The 13,078-nt window shown below is 43.1% G+C and overlaps 1 protein-coding gene across 2 annotated transcripts; it reads left to right on the forward strand.

The window, feature by feature from the left end:
- Window positions 1-676: 676 nt before the first annotated feature.
- LOC136711456 (zona pellucida sperm-binding protein 4-like) lies at window positions 677-8,378 on the forward strand. Of its 2 annotated transcripts, none has more exons than XM_066687738.1 (16): window positions 677-1,324; window positions 2,218-2,289; window positions 3,010-3,177; window positions 3,366-3,484; window positions 3,593-3,794; window positions 4,007-4,128; window positions 4,435-4,534; window positions 4,649-4,765; window positions 5,778-5,941; window positions 6,262-6,359; window positions 6,537-6,664; window positions 6,792-6,972; window positions 7,208-7,349; window positions 7,785-7,860; window positions 8,024-8,125; window positions 8,235-8,378. In XM_066687738.1, the coding sequence occupies exons 1-15, from the start codon at window positions 694-696 to the stop codon at window positions 8,119-8,121; spliced, it is 2,418 nt and encodes an 805-aa protein (XP_066543835.1). In that variant the 5' UTR covers window positions 677-693; the 3' UTR covers window positions 8,122-8,125; window positions 8,235-8,378. The 2 variants fall into 2 exon arrangements, with proteins under 2 accessions (XP_066543835.1, XP_066543836.1); XM_066687739.1 differs by having other exon boundaries at window positions 8,240-8,378.
- Window positions 8,379-13,078: the final 4,700 nt, after the last annotated feature.

The raw sequence follows: 13,078 nt of genomic DNA on the forward strand, positions 1-13,078 counted from the left end.
TGTCACTTCAGCTCCTTGCATGGGAACATGTTCACTCCAGCAACAACTCAAGCAGTTGACATTTATTTCAGTAGAAAAACTTGACTATGATATTGATGTCAAAAGGTTTGTCTTATACTATGTAAAAGTATAATTATTATAATTATTAGTATAATTATTATTGATTGGATGTTTCTGATGCGCAATGAACTGTTGACAAGTAAACTACGTTGGAATTTAGAATTCTTAAGCTTATTGTACAGAAACATAGACTGAGTTAATATGAATAAATGAATGAATATATGGATAAAATAAAATCCCAAAATCTTTGCCATTTTATTCTCACTCTTCTTCTATTGTATTAGCTTACTGTTGTTCTGTGAGATAGTATGAGTTGTGTTGCCTTTAAAATAGGTGTTGCGGGTTATTACTGTGAATTAGCTCCATGGTACGACTTGAAGGAATACGTTAAACAGTCCGTGTTAGTGGCACGCAGGCAATCACATAGACTGACATTGTAATGGAAGAAAATTCCTTCATGAGTTTGTGAGAATGCTGCCAATTAATACCTGAGGCAGCTGATTGGCTGGGTGATTGGAACGACGGAGATTGCAAGCCCGTTCGACAATCGGAATAAGCACACCAGTATATAAATGTGTTAGAGCCAGTAAGCCATTATTCACTTTCTGTTCAAAAATGGTGTGGAGTAAAGGAATGGAAGGAATGTTTTTGCTGGCAACATGGGTTGTCTGTGGCCTGGCATATGTTCAGATGGAGAGTAAAGATCCATTTGAAATAGAGGCTGACTTGCATGGGAGGGTGAAGAGAATCCCTGATGAAGATGGGTTACTCTTGGATGACTACATGTCTCTGCATCTTCATGGGTCAAAAGAGGATGCTGAAAAAATGGGTGCTTTTCCTCCCCAGCCTGGTGTTGATGGTGATGAAATGAGCATGGCTTGGCATGACTTGGCGCATGACCATGAGGAAGCATGGAAGTCTCCACAAGATCCTGTAGAAGTTTCTAACTGGGGTAACCTGGTGAACAAAAATGTTGACCGTAATGCCTTCTACTTCAATGAGCATGGTGCTTATGATCATGCCCGCTCTAATCCTATAAAAGTGGCTAATGTTGTTAGTCATGCTGATGGTTACTGGGGTGAAGACTCTGACCTCCAAGTGGGTCTGAAGGATGTGGATCAAGATGGTGACTTGGAAGTGGCTGAATCGGAGTACGTAGGCTCAGACTGGCTTGATCAGTCCACCTTACCAAGAGATGTGGAGAGACTTCTGCTGAACAGGGATACTGAAGCTGTTGCTCCTCGTGTTGCAGTTTCTCCCAATGGTAAGCTCTCCAGTAAAGGCATTTCCAGGTGCTTCAAAATGCAAAGTGTATGTAATGTGAAATGGGGCTTCAATGGGGGAGGCCAGAGATTCTTGAAGGGTAGTGATGCAGTGTGTTCAAACCACATTCAAAATGTTCAGAAGCTGAAATGCTTGTCCCATATATGAATTGGCTATAGGACTGTTTTAATGTTTCATACCACAAGCCAGCCATCTTTGTAATGTGTGGCTGAACTTTCCATCCCATAACCTGCATGGATGTTCAATTGAACATTGTTTCTGAATGGAGATTCTGCTGTTTGCTATTGAAGTCCCCCGAAAGACCGTTTTCTTGGCTTGTTTTCCCCACTTTGCCCTAGTCCAACACAACAAATGATGTATTGTTGGATTCGGGCTGATCAGGTGAACAATGAGACCAGCCTTGAGTCCATGTTACTTGCAGCCCCCAGCGATCGACTTTGGTTGTGTTCCTATAGTCTGCTTTAAAAAAAAAAAAAAAAAAAAATCCATATGTAGTACATGCTGTTTAAATGTAAAACCCTTTATATTGCAAATGTGTTCATGTTAAGTGCACATCCCTTTGGAATTGGGGTATTTACAAAGTGGTGCACTTAAAAATGGAGCTCTAACACTTCAGGAATACATTTGCAGGATGTTGTACATGAAAGTTATGGCTTTATTCGGTGCAAATTATCCCGAATCAAACCGAATTAAGGGTATCAATGTGTCCACTGTATGTAGACTGTCAGTTAATGGTGTACGTATTTAGTAGATCTTTGAACTCTAAAGGGGGGGGGGGGGGGGGAGGGTAATGGTCCCTGGAATGATGTATGGCATATCTGATTTTGGTCTTTTTTTTTTTTTTTTTTTAAAGATAATGTTCTCTTCCCCCAGATAATGAGATGAATGATGCCACCTTTGAGGCTGAGGAGACTGACCTGCATTTAAATGAAGCTGATGAGCATGGTAGGATTGGCAGATTTCTTGTTCTCCTGGACTGCTTGGGCATTTGCCACCTGTCTGTACCTCTAACCTGACTTTGCTGTGACTGTCACCCCAGTTCATGATCTATGGGAGTCCTTGTCCTACAATTGGATCTATTTTGGGAATGTTGCCGTGGGTCTAAAAGTGATAGGTGGGCAGAAAATTGCATGGGGCAGACCATGTAGCACTTTTTTGCATAGCAGATATGTGGTCATGTATTCGTTAAACCAATGACCTTCGCTTCTGTTCTACAGTGCTGATGGAATAGTGGTAGTACAGTACTATGCAAAGTGAACTGGTTAGTGGGGAAACTGGGATACAGTTAATCAAGTGGCTTAGCAATTGGTGTATATAAAAAAGGGGAAAAATATGATTGGACTTTGTTCCATTGCCTTCTCTATACAGTCTCCTTGCTATGTATTTATAGAACTAACCTTTTCAGATGCTTGTGTACATTAGGGTTTGAGACTGGAGGCTCATGCTTTCCTCATCTGGTTTTCCTTGCTACCAGAATTGGCAGTTGGTAGATATTGCTGGTAGCTATAATATGCACAAAGTAAAGTGCTGCTTCTGTAATTTAACTGGAACCTTGTTGGTAGTGGAGCATCTATGCCTGCCTTGTGCAAAGACTAAGCTTCATCATGGTTAAGTTGACCCACACGGTGTGGGATAAATGGACAAAGTGCTGATCTGTCATCTCAGGTGATGAGGTCCACGGTGGTGGCCTCCCAGATGATGCTGAAGGTTCAGACTCTGAGCCTGAGGAAGAGGCCATGACCCAAGTTCCACAGCCAAGTGTTACTTGTGAGAAGAGCAGACTGTTGATCCAGTTCTCCTTGCAGCGTCATGCTCGGATCTTCCTGCAGAAAGGTGATGTTTGACATTCAGTGGCTGAGATTGAATTTACATTAATCAGAACTGCTACTTTAAATGCTTGAAAGGGGAGGGTAGATGCTGCTGACCAGTGCTGGGTGTTACTTGGTGTGAGCTAAGGGTGTACTTGAGACCTTGAAGCCTCTTCCTATCCTAATGTAGTTCTATGGTGTACCCCATTGCAGACAGAATGAGGCCACTCCCAGTTCTGAAGCTCCCCAGGTCCTGTAAGCACACCGTGAGGCAAAGCAACAGCAGCCTGGTGCTGATGGCATCCTTCGATGGCTGCTATGTAAGGAATTTGGTAAGTGATGGCTGCACTGCATTCTGTGACCAGTCTGTATTTAAGATCAAAATACCATTTGACCCAGTACTGACCCTGTTGGCTTCTAATCCCTATTCCTTTGTACAGAGGAAGGACAATCGACTCCATGAAGCGCTGACCCTCAAGTACTATGACCTGATCCTGAAGAGGCCATTTGTGACCACTGTGTCTTGCCCAGTGACCACCGCTCCAATGCCTGAACCTCCCAAAGGCCTGTCCATCTCCTGCAGTGATGTGTGCATGACGGTGCAGCTACCTGCTGGTCCCCTGTCGGCTGTGCAAATCCTGGGTGAGCACTGGGTTTGTACTTTAGAAATGGGAGGACTGACCCCCTTATTTTCTATATGCATTTGGTTCACCACAAGTCCAACTATAGCTTGAGTTGAAGGGTGAATGACCCTGACAGATGGCAAAGGCTGTCGACTTGGTCACGTACTGTATTCCAAATGCCTGTTAGTTCAGTGATTGCTGTAATCTGAAATCTAAACTCCTTCTCTGTAGATTCCTCCAAAACCTTGGTCCCTGTGCTGCAGGCCCCCAAGCTCTGTGGCTATGCCTTGGTGAAGAAGGATGGCAAGAACCTCCTGACCATCCCCTACACAGCCTGTGATGTAAAGATGGTGGTAAGCCCTGCATTCCAAGTGCAACTTGGCATATGACCTGCCTTGGGTCTTTTAATGCTTGACTAGTCCCGAGAGTTTAAATTGGGTTTAGGGTGTGGCTGCAGTGGGTGCTAGGTGTGAGAGCTGGGAGTGTATCCCTAGAAGCCAAGACCTTCTCAAATGGTTACCCTGTGAAAACCAAGAGTAGTTCTGGTTTTACTGTTCTAAATGGAGGATCAAAAAAGGCTGGTCTGCCATCCTCCATGGATTTGAAAAGGTTAACTCCCCATCCTCTGCTGCTTTAATGTAGTTCCCTACTCTTCACAGGAGAAGAGGTACATTATCCAGGTGGCTTATGTGACTAGTGGAGGAGAGCGAGCAGAGATCCAGGTATCCTGCCCCTATACACCACTTGTACCAAAGCAAGGTGAGTCCTGGTCTTGACCCTTGAATCCAAAGTGATCCATAATGCAAGGATCTTGGTCCTTCCTGCTCTTCAGAAATGGTTAATGCTTAATTGGATGCTCTCTGTACCCTGCAGGATGTCTGATCCCCAAGAGCCAGCAGGTATCTTGTGGTCCCAAGAGCTCCAAAGCATGCCTTGCCAAGGGTTGTTGTGTAGATTCAGACACTGCCCACTGCTACTATCCCCTGGAAGGTATGTCTGCCCATCTTTGCATGTCCAGGATGGAATGGTCTTGTGTACCTTGGCTGTCAGTATTCCAGCTTCAGTTTTGCAAGGGGCATTGAAGTGGAATGTCCTTTGACGGCAGCGTGGAGTTAATGACTAAGTGGAGCGTCTCTAGTTGTAGAGATCGTCACACAGACTAAACTAGAGCCATCCGAAGTGATCTAATTTGTATTGGCCATGTCAAGCCATTTGAATGACATCGTAGTTTTGGAGCACCAAGCACCTGAACTGCTAAAAAATGGCATTTGACTAGAAATTGTACATTTTATGCAGTTGCACTTTGCAATCTCTAAAATAGACCAAACTTCTGTCCAGAAGTTACAGCATATACATGCAACATAAATGGTATAAATAAGTGCAACAATGTTGATCCAGCAACCAACTTGGTGTATGGGCTAAATGCAAAAGTGCAAATTTGGTATATCCTGATCATACAAAATGATGCAAATGGAAAGGTGCAATGTTGTGTGTAGTCTATATATCCTAGATCAACTAGATGAACCTCTTGTACCAAGTTTTAGGGAGTGTTGTGTAAACCCAATTCCAGTTTAGTCCAAGAAATCGGGATCTAGTTTGTAATCCTGCATAGCATCTCCAAGAACCCAGGATGTACACCTCCCTGTATGTGGTTCAACTCTTTGGCACCACTAACTTGCACAAGAATAAAAGCATGGACTGCAAGATGGAATGCATGGATTTCTGTGCAATCCACCTGCAAGTTACAAGTTTCATTGTCCAAGAATGGACATCTTTCTTCACTGAATTTCTAAAGTGAACCCTGGCCAATAAATGGCCTTGGCACATCTGTTAAATTGCTCAAGGCTGGCCTTTTGGAAGGTAGAGGCCAGGTTAAAGTGGGACTTCAATTCAGTGCAGCTGGCAAGCTACTTTAATCCAGTCCATTTGACCATGTTGGAATGCCTGCAATTCAGTAGTTGGGATCTGTAAATGCATGGTGTTCCTGTACTTCCTCTCCCAGAATGCACTGCTGACAAGCACTTTGTCTTTGTGGTCCATCGCACCATCACTGTGAACCCTGCTTCCTTGGTGATTGCTGGCAACAAGTCCTGCACCCCAGTCATCTGCACAGCTGACTTTGCAGTCTTCAAGTTCCCTGTGACTGGCTGTGGAACCCATGCATTTGTGAGTAATGCTACTGGGGTCTTCTGTGACTTGGAATACTCCATTTTAATCTGAGCTTCTATCTTGGCTGTTTTTTTCCATGTAATAACTGGCCTTTTGTAGGCAGCTGTAACTGGATCAAATTGAGCCCTCTATTCTAAAATGCCAGCTACCATAGGAGCACCAATGGCTGGGGCTGGAGCAGAGATTACTGTACTCTATCCAGGCATTCTCCAAGTCCTCTGCAGCAAGGAGCTATCCTGTAAAATGCCTAATGTCATGCAGGATCCAGTTGAGGATGTGGGTTGACCCATGTTGTAGAAATGACCTTGTGTTCTTAGGTGGTGGGGGAGACCACGATCTACCTGGCTGAAGTAATGGCCCTGGTCAGGCGCAATAGCCTGAACTATGGAGTCATCACTAGGGACAGTCCCTTCAGGTAAGAAAATTGGGTATGCCATCTGCCTTTTCTTTGTGGACAAGTGGGTATGCTCTACATACCATGAATCCAAATCCTATGGTCCCTGTACTAACTGAAGCAGATTCCCATGTTGAGCTCGACAGTAGCCTTCTCTGCAAGAGGGCCTTCAAGCAAGCTTTCCTTTTCTGTGTGCAGGCTGCTGGTGGAGTGTCGTTATGCAGAGGGGAACTTGGCCAGCACTGGATACCTGGTGAAAAACCCCTACCTGCCCAATGCAATTCTGTCCCATGGAGTGTTTGGGGTGCAGCTCAGGATTGCCACAGGTGACTATGGGATCCTTGCTGCCTAGGAGAAACGGCCCTTGTTAGGTGGTATACCTCCCAAGTGGTGCTTGGTTGTGCATGGTTCCTACTTGGCAAAAGTCCCCTCTCAACCTGCTGTCTTCCCCAGATGATGCGTACAGTCGGTTTTACCCTCCGTACCACCGGCCCCTGCGGCTTTTGCTGGGCAGGCCAGTCTTCTTGGAGGTGCAGCTGCTGAATGCCCCTGACCCCAGCCTGGTGCTGCTGGTGCACTACTGTGTTGCCTACCCCCGCTCTGCACAGGCTGTCTGGGTGTTGGTCTATGATGGGTGAGTGCTAGAACTGGCACTGACCCTAGGAGTGTTCCACTGCAGGAATTCCTGGGATGTAGCTTGCCTTGTGGTACAAAAACATTTCACAGAGGATGTGCTTAAATCCTGTAACCAGCCTAAAGCATACATGACTGTCATCTTTTCTATGGATAGTGTTAACTCGGACATTCTATTAATCTGAAAAGCATTACTCTTGGGTCACCCATGAATGACTGCATTTCTCCTTCCCCAGCTGCCCCAACCCTCTGGACTATGGTCACACCTCCACCCTGCACATCCACCACAAGCAGCCGCTGCCCAAACACCACCGTCGCTTTGAGATCCGCACCTTCCAGTTCATGGACCATGTGACGCACCGCTACCTCAATGAGGAGGTGAGGGGCCTATGTGTGCATCTGCCTACACAGTCCTCCTGCATTATACATGGTTATGTTGGGAGAATAACTGGTAGGCTGGCTGCTGGTCACCCTTGTCCAACCGTGGTGCAGGAGAACCTAAAACTATCATGTTTAATGGGTCCCCTTTCGATCAGGACTGGAGTTCTCCCTGATGGTGGTTGTGCTTTGTCATTCCACAAGCCTGAATAGCCCTTTGCTCTCCAGGACATTGATTTGTATTCCCAACCTCTGGTAATTGATGGGGTCCTCCAGACCAATGATTTTGCCTACTCCAGTTGTAGGTAGTTGAGAATAGGTTTAATAAGAGTCTATCTTGAAGGATTTGCAGGATGAATTTAGGGGCTCTTGGTCATAACTTGCTAGATGGAGTGTCCAAACTGAATGACTAATGCCGCTTGTGCCCCTCTGCAGATCTACTTCATGTGCTCCACAGAAGTCTGCTCCCCGTCAGCCAAGACGTGTGTGGAAGGATGCTTTGATGGACGCAGTAAGTGCAGGACTCCTCCAAATGACTTTAAAATCCAGCCTTTGTGGTTGACTTGATGTTCCCAGCTTGCTATGGGGGGGACATGCAAGCATTAATTAGGATTTTTGCCAGCTGTGGTTTACAATTCCTGGTAAACAAAGATGTTCTCCCTTGTGTATTCCAGAAATCCCAGTGGTTGAAGACCCCAATGCTGACAAGCGCTGTACCGGGGAGCCTTGCCCAGGAAAGGCCAAGAGCTCTGCAGGCCTCCCAGCACAGTGATTAGGTAAGCCTTTACCACTGGTGTGCACTGGAACATTTCTGCCAAACCAGGGAGGATCCTATGCTACTTGCAATAAACCTGACACTCACCCTTCATCTTGCTATGTGGCTAGTGCAGAACTCTAAGGTTCCACTGCAGCCCTGAGGGGGGAAGAACCAATTGCTCTCCTGGTCATGAATGCTCTTCAGTTGCCTGATGACCAGCAATGCATCTGGATGTGATTTGAAGGGCATATTGATTGAATAAATGGTTAAACTGACAATGTCTGTGGGTTTCAATTGCTGTCCTTAATGTATAATGGCATGGTGTAAATGTCTAATGTATTGGCTGCATTGCATAGACCTGGACTATGCAAACTCCTTGCCTTCCAGGATAGAACTATTCTGGTGTAACGAGTACATGGAAACTACTACTATCTGAATATAAAGGAGATCTTGGAGGGCTTTCAATCCTCATGCTACTTGATGCGAGATCTTTAAAGGTTGTTTTTCAATTTTACCTGGTTCAACAAATGGGGTCTGTCCTCCTTCTCCCTTCAAAAGCACTGGAATTCCTTTGCAAACATTGGTTTGCCCAATGCTTATGGAATGGCACTCATGCATCCAATAGACCTGGCTATGCAACCCCTGTTCTGGAAAGCAAGTGTGGCCACAACTTAAGCATTTTGCCTGCATTGGATCTAAAATGGACTTGATATACACGTGTAGCCAAGATGTTTACCATACCATGACCTTGAGCAGTGGAAAAGGAACCCTTAGGGCCAGACTTTAATTGGAGAAATAAAACTGTTCAATGATGGACATCCAGTTGGGAAGACCCCTCTAAAGAACATCCTATAAAAGTACTTCTTTGGTTGCTGAGCAACCACATGACCTCTAATGTGGTACCCCCCCCCCCACCACCCTGCAATTCATACATGGGCTACACAATCTCGGTGCAAATTAATCTTTATCTAGACATCCTACGTCAAAGGTCAACCTTGTATAACTTGGGTAATGGGGGGGGGGGGGGGGGGGAAACTCCCACAATCCTACAGTGTATGGTATAGTAGGATTTGCTATAGTACAGAACATTAAACTCTAAAACAAGGTAGTGTTGTAATTTTGTTTCATAAGAGTGGGATGGTGACTGCTAGATGCCTGTGAAGATGTGTGAAGATGCCACCCCTGGGCAAAAATACATGGGTATATGTCATGGAGAGAAGTTGCCTGTATGAATTCTAAAACCATCTGCAGCTTAAACATCCACAATCTAATTGGGGGCCCAATAGACTGCCAGGTATCGGCTTTAACATTGAATTTAGAAATTTCTGATCCTCCTTCCTGTAATTAGTTTACTTTTCTCAGAACTGCATCTCATTGCTGGATTGAATTCATATGGATCAGGTAGTTCTTATTGGAGGGTCTCTGTATGATGAGCTTCATTGCTAGCAGGCTAGGACTGCACAAATGGACTTGATCGTGATTTGAAATGAAACTGAAAACATTTTAGTTTCATATTTAAAGTGAACAGTTTCAGATTTCAATTTCAGACTTTTTTTTTTTTTGGCAAATAATTTGACTGAACTATAGTTTTTAACTGGTGGTTCGATAAAATATATCCTTCAATTTAATCATTTAACAAAGCTAATTGATCCCATTAATAAAGTACACCCAATAAAGATTAATAGTTCCATTGTTATTAGTACATTTAAGAAGCAATCTGAAAACTTTCAAAGCCAGAGGCTGAACTACGGTTTATTTTTTTTATTTTTTTAAACCCTGCTTTGTGCTTTTATTCTGTATTTTTAAAGTTCAAGTAAACGCAACACATCTTATATAACTTTTCAAAAAAACACCTTGGCAATCACTGTGCACCCTAGTTTTTATTTTGGTCTGTTAGTAGAGCATATTCACCTCCCCTTTATCTGTTCATTGGTAAAACCGGTTTTAAGTGACTCTTCATAATCTTTTTGAAGAATATGCAGTAGCATTTTGATTAAACACTTGGAAAAAGAGGCCAATTGAATAGTGAATTTAATTTTATGCAGATCTAACGCCGATACTTTAGGATCCAGTCTTGTTAACCGTAAAGTACTGACTGATTTGCAAACTGAAGATACAAGACGCAAAACCTTTAAACAAGTCACTTTAATTGGTTTTATATCTATGAAATGTACTATTATTGATATTAATAGATTAGATGTTTAATCTGTTAGAAACTTACATTTACTCTTTAGTAAGCAGATGCTTTAACATCAAACTCTTTTAGGGTCCTTGTCTGCATCATCAGAGGATGATTCACATTTCCTCTTCACCCACTGGAAACAGCTTCTCTGGCTTTCACATCTGCAAGAGCGCAACTGTCTCCTTCTGTTTTGTGCATAATTTGACAGTAGGCAAGACAGTTGTAATCACAGACAATATTCATGATAAGATCAAAACTGTCAGGTGCACATGAGAGAAAAAAGAGGAGGAAAATAAATCTAAAAACCGAGGTATGTCATCATGATAGTTTAGGCTTGCTAGTTCTCTAATCTCTTCTAAATATCAAATCAAGCTGATCTAGCTCTAGCTAGTATAGCTACTAATTTAGCCATTGTTTTTTTTATTTTGAAATCAGTGCTACTGTTACTAATTTAATACCTTTAGTTCATGTTAAAAGTAGGTAGTGTGTAGTAGTAGCTCTAGCTAGCTGTATTGCCGCTACAGTAGACAATACCAGGGTTAAGTTTAGAAAAGTTATGCTAAGGTTTATTATGGCTGCCAATATGTGGGTAGCCCTCAGGATCTCTCTCTCTCCCAGTCACAGTGGCTGCTGCAGAGAGAAGCTTTTCAACATTGAAGTGATTAAAACCTGAGGTCTGCCATGGCTCAAGACCCTCTCAGTGGACTTGCCATCAGTGTAAATCATGTGGTTTCTCTGGATTTGTCATATGTTGATGTTATCAATGATTTTGCCTCAAACAAGTCTAGAAGAGTCACATTTTAGGACTATGCACCTGTTAAACAAATTAATGTTTAGGCTCCCCTCTGTGGCCAAAAAAAAGCACAGCACATTACAGACAGGACACTGAAGTTCTGTTTATTGAGTTCATTAATTTATTGTGAAGTTCTGTTTATTGAGTGCATAATACGGTGACCATGAAGTACAAAACACAAATGCAAAAAGACACGCAATTGCAAAAAGAGAAACCGAACTGCAAAAAGCAGAACGCAATTTCAACTTGCAATTGCACAGGGCCACTGTAAGTGCAGTATTTTTTTTTTATATGTATCTATACTATGTGGAATAATGGTCCATTATTCTGTTATTACTTACTGCTGCCCACTATTTTATTCATTCATGTGTGTGTGCTTGCCAATTGTTTTTGTTAGTAATAAATACTTTTGTATTAGTATTGTAATGGACTCGCCTTGTTTGGCAAAAGTGCTTGATTTATAAGAATTTCTGTACCAAACAGGCCTTGTATACACACTACTACTGTTATGTCAATGTGATGTCATCAAAGGCAAACATTAATTCATGAAACAATTGTAAGAGTTTTTAACAATTTATTTTTTAAATTACAATATCACAACAACAAAAAGTGTGTGTGTGTGTGTATAATATATATATATATCCTAAATCCTAAAGGATTATTAGGAACACCTGTTCAATTTCTCATTAATGCAATTATCTAACCAACCAATCACATGGCAGTTGCTTCAATGCATTTAGGGGTGTGGTCCTGGTCAAGACAATCTCCTGAACTCCAAACTCAATGTCTGAATGGGAAAGAAAGGTGATTTAAGCAATTTTGAGCGTGGCATGGTTGTTGGTGCCAGACGGGCCGGTCTGAGTATTTCACAATCTGCTCAGTTACTGGGATTTTCACGCACAACCATTTCTAGGGTTTACAAAGAATGGTGTGAAAAGGGAAAAACATTCAGTATGCGGCAGTCCTGTGGGCGAAAATGCCTTGTTGATGCTAGAGGTCAGAGGAGAATGGGCCGACTGATTCAAGCTGATAGAAGAGCAACTTTGACTGAAATAACCACTCGTTACAACCGAGGTATGCAGCAAAGCATTTGTGAAGCCACAACACGTACAACCTTGAGGCGGATGGGCTACAACAGCAGTAGACCCCACCGGGTACCACTCATCTCCACTACAAATAGGAAAAAGAGGCTACAATTTGCACAAGCTCACCAAAATTGGACAGTTGAAGACTGGAAAAATGTTGCCTGGTCTGATGAGTCTCAATTTCTGTTGAGACATTCAGATGGTAGAGTCAGAATTTGGCGTAAACAGAATGAGAACATGGATCCATCATGCCTTGTTACCACTGTGCAGGCTGGTGGTGGTGGTGTAATGGTGTGGGGGATGTTTTCTTGGCACACTTTAGGCCCCTTAGTGCCAATTGGGCATCGTTTAAGTGCCACGGCCTACCTGAGCATTGTTTCTGACCATGTCCACCCCTTTATGACCACCATGTACCCATCCTCTGATGGCTACTTCCAGCAGGATAATGCACCATGTCACAAAGGTCGAATCATTTCAAATTGGTTTCTTGAACATGACAATGAGTTCACTGTACTAAACTGGCCCCCACAGTCACCAGATCTCAACCCAATAGAGCATCTTTGGGATGTGGTGGAACGGGAGCTTCGTGCCCTGGATGTGCATCCCACAAATCTCCATCAACTGCAAGATGCTATCCTATCAATATGGGCCAACATTTCTAAAGAATGCTTTCAGCACCTTGTTGAATCAATGCCATGTAGAATTAAGGCAGTTCTGAAGGCGAAAGGGGGTCAAACACAGTATTAGTATGGTGTTCCTAATAATCCTTTAGGTGAGTGTATGTCTGTGTTGAAGTTCATATGCAATGTTAATAAATAGGTCATTTCAGGTCCAAGACAATGCCAAGTGCTTCTTATACCTAAATCCATCCAATACCAGGATTGTAGCTTAAAAGGATTATGTTAGTTTAGA

The sequence above is a fragment of the Amia ocellicauda genome, chromosome 16, assembly GCF_036373705.1.
Source record: "Amia ocellicauda isolate fAmiCal2 chromosome 16, fAmiCal2.hap1, whole genome shotgun sequence".
NCBI classification, from domain to species: Eukaryota; Metazoa; Chordata; class Actinopteri; order Amiiformes; family Amiidae; genus Amia; species Amia ocellicauda.